This window comes from Quercus robur, chromosome 10, assembly GCF_932294415.1.
Source record: "Quercus robur chromosome 10, dhQueRobu3.1, whole genome shotgun sequence".
NCBI classification, from domain to species: Eukaryota; Viridiplantae; Streptophyta; class Magnoliopsida; order Fagales; family Fagaceae; genus Quercus; species Quercus robur.
Window position 1 is genome coordinate 24090936 of NC_065543.1, and position 7249 is coordinate 24098184.

General features: G+C 38.1%; 1 protein-coding gene across 1 annotated transcript; it reads left to right on the forward strand.

Moving 5' to 3' along the window:
- Positions 1-784: 784 nt before the first annotated feature.
- Positions 785-1429, forward strand: LOC126703962 (uncharacterized). The gene has a single exon (XM_050403011.1). The coding sequence runs from the start codon at positions 785-787 to the stop codon at positions 1427-1429; it is 645 nt and encodes a 214-aa protein (XP_050258968.1).
- Positions 1430-7249: the final 5820 nt, after the last annotated feature.

Genomic DNA, 7249 nt, shown 5'->3' on the forward strand with positions numbered 1-7249 from the left:
TAGCCAATATGGTTCTGGTATTGAAGAAGGACGGGTAAGTGAGGATGTGTGTAGACTTTAGAGACCTTAATAAGGCAAGCCCAAAGGATGATTTTCCCTTGCCTCATATTGATATCTTGGTTGACAATATGGCAGGACATGCATTGCTGTCATTCATGGATGGCTTTTTGGGATACAATTAGATAAAGATGGCTCTAGAAGATATGGAGAAGACCTCCTTTATTACTTCATGGGGGACCTATTAGTACAAGGTCATGCCATTTGGCCTTAAGAATGCTGGTGCCACTTACCAATGAGTAGCCACTATTCTGTTGCATGATTTGATACACAATGAAGAAAAAGTTTGTGTGGATGACATGATAGTGAAGTTCAAAGACTACGAAGGGCACATATCGGCTTTACAAAAGTTCTTTGAGAGAATCCGACTTTATTATTTGCTTTTGAATTTGAAGAAGTGCACTTTCGGCATGACATCCAAGAAATTGTTGGGGTTTATAATAAGTCAGAGAGGAATTGAGATGGATCCCAAGAAGATCAAGGCAATTGTAGAGATGAAGCCTCCAAGGATTGAGAAGGAGATCCAAGGGTTTTTAGGGAGGATACAATACATAAGCAGGTTCATAGCCCAGCCCACCATGATAAGTGAACCACTTTTTCGATTACTTGAGAGGGAAGTTCCCATAGTAAAGAAGCCTCTGAGAAGATTAAGAGCTATTTGATGATACTGGTTCCATCGGTACCTGAAAAGCCATTATTGCTATATCTCACAATCATGGATACAACAATGGAGGCTTTGCTTACTCAATATCTAGAGGAGTATAGAAAGGAAAATGAAATTTATTATATTAGCAAGAAGATGGTGGCTTATGAAGAGAAATATACAGCACTTGAGAAGACATGTGTATCACTTGTATGGGCTACCCAAAAACTCAAACATTACATGCTTGCTTTCAAGGTCTTGTTGATTGCAAGAATGGATCCTTTGAAATATCTAATGGAGAAGCTGGTGCAAGATGGGAAGACAGCTAAATGGGTTCTACTTTTGTCAAAATTTGATATCAAATATGTGACTCAGAAGTCTGTAAAGGGAAGAACAATTGCCGATCACTTAGCCCATTGTTCACCCAAAGAAGCTAAAGAAATCCAAAGGGACTTTCCAGATGAGGATATCATAGGGATAGAGTTAGAACCATGGAAGATGTATTTTGATATAGCAACTAATCAAAATGGAAATGGCATTGGAGTTCTCCTAATTTCTCTAAAAGGAACACACATCCTATTCTCTAGTAGGCTCAACTTTTCTACCACTAATAACGCCACTGAATATGAAGCTTTTATTGTGGGGTTACAAGCAGCCCTTAGTCTTGAAATAGAAGAGTTAGAAGTGTATGGTGACTCAGCTTTAATAATTTCTCAAATTCAAAATTGATGGAAGATTAAGGAAGAAAAGCTAATGCCTTATCATGAATGTCTTCAGAAATTGGCATCAAAGTTTGGAAAGATTCAATACCAGTATGTGGCAAGAATGCAGAATCAGATGGTGGATGCTTTAGCAACAATGGCATCCATGATGGATGGGCCCAAGGAAGACCAAGCTTGGTCGATAGTGGTGGAACAAAAAGAAGAGTTGACTCATTGTATGTCAATAGAAGGAGATGAAAAAATAAATAGGGAAGGTGAATGGTATTCTGACATCTTACAGTACCTCAATGACTAATTGACTATTAGAAGGTTGGCTTCTAATTACATTATTTGTAGTGAAAGGCTGTATAGAAGATCCTATGATGGAATCCATTTCCTTTGTGTGTCTACTAAAGAAGCACGGCAAATATTTGAGGAGGTCCATGAGTCAAGTTCAATATTCAGCATCACAAATCATCACCGTACCATCCTCAGACAAATGGAGCAGTTTAGGCTACAAACAAGAACACAGGGTGGATCTTGAAGAAGAGTACGAAGACCTACAAGGATTGGCATTTACAATTACCCTATGCATTTTAGGGGTACAGGACATCAATTTAGTCATCCACAGGAGCCACTCCTTATTCATTGGTGCATGGGATGGAGGCAGTCCTTCCCATTGAGATGGGTGTTTGTTCATTGAGAATAGTATTGGAGAGTGAAATCCCCAAAGTAGATTGGTTGCAGAGTAGGTATGGCCAATTATGTATGATGGATGAGAAGAAGCTCAAGGCCTTGTGTCACATTCAAGGCTACCAAAGGAGATTTAGAAAAGCCTATGACAAGAAAGTAAGAACTAGAGATTTGAAGATAGGAGATCTAGTGCTGAAGGAGATTCAAGCCCCAATTCAGGAAACAAATGGGAAATTTAAGCAGAATTAGGCAGGTCCATATATCATCAAACAAATATACTCTGGGGGAGCAGTAAGGTTGATGGACTTAGATGTAAGCCCTTTTATTGAGCCGACTAATATGGATTAATTGAATAAATACCATGTCTGAGGTGGTCTGAGGAATGGCCACGTTTGAAGTGGTTGTAGATTATGTCATTTTCTTTCCTAGGTTTAATTAAAAAAAATAAAAAAAGACCTGCTAAGTTGAAAACCCGAAAGGGCGGCCTAGGAAAATATTAAGGCTAAAAATGGTAGGTTGAAAACATGAAAGGGTGATCTACGCAAAAGGAGAGTAAAAAAATGAGAGTGAGAGAGCCTACTAGGTTGAAAACTCGAAAGGGCGGCCTAGTCAAATATTAAGGCAAATAAAATAAACTACGTGATGACCTGATCTTTCTACCAAGGAGGTATGTAGGCAACCATATATTGGTCCGGTCACAACTCACCCAAACCCACCATTCACCCATCAAATAAAAAAAAGAAGAGAAATTTTTTTGCCAAGATTTAACCATTCCGTCAACACGAACCATGCCATTACATAAACCAAATCTTAAACCAAACCCTAAACAAAACCCGAAAGTTGAATGTCATAAATAATTCCTAAAGCTAAAAGTTTCAAACGAACTTTTTAAATAAACATGTTCAAAGCCAAAAAAAGAAAAAGAAAAAAAAAGGAAGAGAATCATGTCTTCTTCATCATTTTCTTCTTTGATTGCTCATTGGTTCCATCTGTAGTAAGTACTTCATCATCTTTGTCTCTTCTTTTGAATTCATAGTTGTTATCCCCTCGCTTGTCTTGGTTATCTTCAAGAAACTGTTTTCTCATAGAAGCCATGTCAGTTTCTTTATCCCTAATCATGTTCACCAGCCAGTTAGAGTATTCCATGGTCATCCTGTGAAAGTAAACCTTAACAAAAGATTGATCAACTCGGTCAACCATGTCTAAGCCCAACAACATGTTCCTTATAGAAGTAGGAGTTGTGTCCACATGAATAAAAGGTTTTCTTCCTCTACCATTAGGCATTCCTTGCTCATACTAGAATTGTCTCAAGAGTTTATTAGCCTTATAAAAAGTCGTCCTCCTTAAACCAACCAAGAAGATATGATCTAATCCTGGAGATCACAACAAAGGAGGTGGGCACTTCCACTAATAGCAATCCCATCGAATTGAGATATTGGATTTTTTGTCCAAAAATTTCACCCAATCGCTTTCAGTTTGACACATGGTCTGGAGGATAGCCTTGCTAAGGAAAAAACAAGGACCATAGTTGGCAACAATGGGTGCAACTATCATGTCCGGTCTTTCCATCAACCATATCTGCAAAGTCAAGGGACTCTTGAGGAATTGTTGTGATTCTCCACCAAGAAATACAGAGTCCAGCCCTAAAAGAGTTTCTACAAAGATCAAAGAAGTAGGATTATCATCATCCTTAACCTGACTCACAATACTTATGACTCAAGCATCTACAAAGCCAAGTATTCCAAAGCAAAGCAAGAATTTTCCCATAAAGCAAAGAGCTAGACCAAATTTTTTTGCATGTTGACAAATAGACCATGAGTACGTTTATCAATAAGCCTTGTGACAACTGCATGACGATTCACTATATGGCCTTTAATCATGTTACTGGTAATTGAAGTTGAAAGGCCCAAGGCATCGAATAAAATCTCCCTATGCTTGGGATTACAAGAAACTGCTACAGATTTTTTGCCAAGTTCATAACCCAGAATAGCAAAAAATTCTTCAATTGTAGGACAAAGTTCAACAATGTTAAACTAGAATACATGGTCTTCAGTATCCCAGAACTTCACGGCAGCACAAAGAAAATCCCACTTGACCTTGACATTCCTTAAAGCCTTGATCCCCTCTAGCTTGTAGGCAGTGAAATTGGTCTTGGTGACAAAATCAATGCTACGAACCCATCTATTGATATCATGTGTGATTGAATGAGGAGGATTTTGATTGTTGTCCATAAATAATTCTTGTATGTGATTACTGTTTCTTGATAGCTTTTGATGCAGAGATTTGTTTGCAGGTTTAATGCTAAGATAGGCTCTCCTAGTCTTTAACCATGTTTAAATAAGTTTAGAGAGTTTGAAGCTGACTAGGAAAGTGTTTCATAGTCCAAAATGGATAAAAATATTTTTCAAAGAACAAAAAAAGAAGGAAAATGCGTCAAAAAACGTGAAAAGTTGGGGCAAGATTGGGTGTGCCAATCAGCACCACAAAGTGCCAATCGGCACTCCAAGAGTGCCATATGGCACCTTTTCCCCTTGAGGGCATTTTGAATTATTTTGTGTTTGTAGGCACGTTTTTGGTCCGTTTTGGCCCCTTTCTTCATTCCAAAAAGTAATTATGCCATAAAATCTCTCAAAAATTCACATTGATTGTCAAACTGGGGCATTTGGCCATGCCTTGTTCATCTTTCCAAAAAAAAAAAAAAAAAAAAATCAACATCTTCATCATTTGTTTCAAAAAAAGAAAGGAAGGATAGTAAATTACTTACTTCAAAATTTTTCAAAATTGTGCATTCGTTTTCTAAATTAGGGGCATTCGGCCATGCCTTATCCCCCTTCAAAAACAAATCAAATCAATCATCTCTTTTTCAAAAAAAGAAAAAGAAAAAAGAAGAGGAACTTTTTATCCAAAAAAAAAAAAAAATCATCATGCATAAGTTTTCAACATAAGTTTTCAAACTAGGAGCATTCTACCTTGCCTTATTCAAGTGATTACCAATCACATCAGAAGTGGTCAGATAAGTTCAAATTGTACACTACAAAGTTTCATTAAGTGAATTCTAAACTTGTCTCATCTAAATTTTAGCAACGGTAAAAGTCATCTAAGGACAAGGGGCTAAAAGTGGAAATTAATACAAATTGTCTGACTAAGGAATATTTTATCTTTTGAAGGAAAATTAAAATACAAGTCAAACATCATTCAGACTTCGAGTTTGCTTGCGGGAAGATCTTCTAGACCTACCCCTAGAGGAACCACCCTTTGTGTCTCCTTCTCGCTCTTGACTTGCATAAAATTGAGATTCTTGTTCTCTGTTGTGAAATTCAAGGTTTTTGATTCCCTCTTCCAAGGATCTTGTGTTGGCCTCTGTAGTTGCCATTCGATTGCTCTGCAAAATCACCAAAGACTGCATGTTAAGTTCATTACTATGAATTTCAAGCAAAAATCATTAAGGGAGTGTCATCCTTTACCCAATTCACTTCGTTGAGTACATATTGGGAAGATTGCGTGCGTGCCACCAATTACAAGCCTCTAATCATTTGCATGCTTTCTTCCACTACATCAACCCCTACTTGGAGCATAAGGCCACAAGTTTAGAAATAACTCAATGGACGAAGAATGAGATGGAAGACTAAAAGATTTAGGAATGAATTGGGTCAGTCCAAGGGACATTTGGCGCATACTCCAGCCGGTCAAGATCCACTGAGCTGAAAGATCCATCTAGATTCATTAATTCATACTTCCATGTTGGAGAATGGGGAGGAGGACTAGAAGGACCACCAACATTGCTAGGAGGAGGACTCTCATCTCCAAAAGATAAAGCCTAAAAATGCAACATTAAGATAATGCAAGTCATGGTGTAAATTGATTTGGAAAAGAAAGTAAGTCACTGATGCTCCAGAGATGTCAACTAAGCAACCCTACAAGTGAGCTTGGACAAATTCTGAAAATTCAATTAGTATATAAAACACTATGAACGTTTAGACCCCCAATTAACAAATTACTAATTCAAGCTTAATATCAAACAATTAATGTGCGGAATATGAACATAAGCTTAAAACAGAATTAATAAACAATCTAAACCAAATAAACTCACATACACAGCAGAAATTAAATGGAAAAGATTAAGGGAAGAGAGATGCAAACTCAAGGACAACACTCGATGTGTTATCGAAGAGGAAACCGAAGCCCTCAGCGTAAAACCTCTCCGCCACCCTCCAAGCAGTAAAAAATCCACTAAAGAATGTAATTGGGATACATGAACAGCAGAAGACCCTCCAAGCCTAATCTATCCAATGTACCTAAGCCCTCCAAGCTCCTACTCCAACGAGGTTATTATGCCGAACCTATTTCTTCTTTAGCTTATCGGATTCCGCTATTTGACCATAGCATCTACCAATATGAAATTGGTCACTTTTTAACTGCTTCCTAAACACCAAATGGCTTTCTCATATATATGGGTATGGTGATAAAAGGTTTTGGTAATGTACCTCTCAAGGATTTGACAATGGAGAGGAAGAGAGTAGAGGAATTTGAAGAGTCTCTATGTGGAGATTGTGGATGAATCAATCTTGTTTTTCTCTAGGGTTTTTCTCTTAAAATTCTCTTTAGAAGCTTTTTGAAAATTGTGGGTATAGGGGTTTATATATAGTAGGGTGAGAAGGAATGTGAAAAGTCAGTTTTTCCCAAACAGGGTAGTCTGGCAACTTGACTTTGCGATTGGGTTGAGTCGCGAGTTCAAGCCCCGAGCTAACGGCCTGGCCAGCCTGGGACTTTTGTCCTCTAGTGCAACAGCTGGCATGACTTTTCAACTCCCCTGCATGCTCCACACGTGTGCCAACTTTGGTGGCTTGCTAGTTGCGAGTCACCCGCGAGTCCAGCCATGAGTCTCTGCATCCTTGCACAATCTTGAGCATTTCTTCACACTCTCTCACTCACTACCCTTACATGATTCCCACCTAAATACAGGGTTACTAATTACTAAAATACAAGCAAATTTGGCACAGAATAAAGCCAACAAGATGGTTGATAAAATTCAACCTTACAATCTCCCCATTTGACTATTCCATGACAAAATCCTAAAATAAACTCTAGACTTAATATGTGAGTTGGGAACAGTTGAATAAAACTCACTCACACCTAACTCTAGAATCTGATAAGC

Bases quoted from the DNA above. Each gene is read 5' to 3' on its own strand.
- LOC126703962 (XM_050403011.1), top strand. From the start codon at position 785: ATGGAGGCTTTGCTTACTCAATATCTAGAGGAGTATAGAAAGGAAAAT.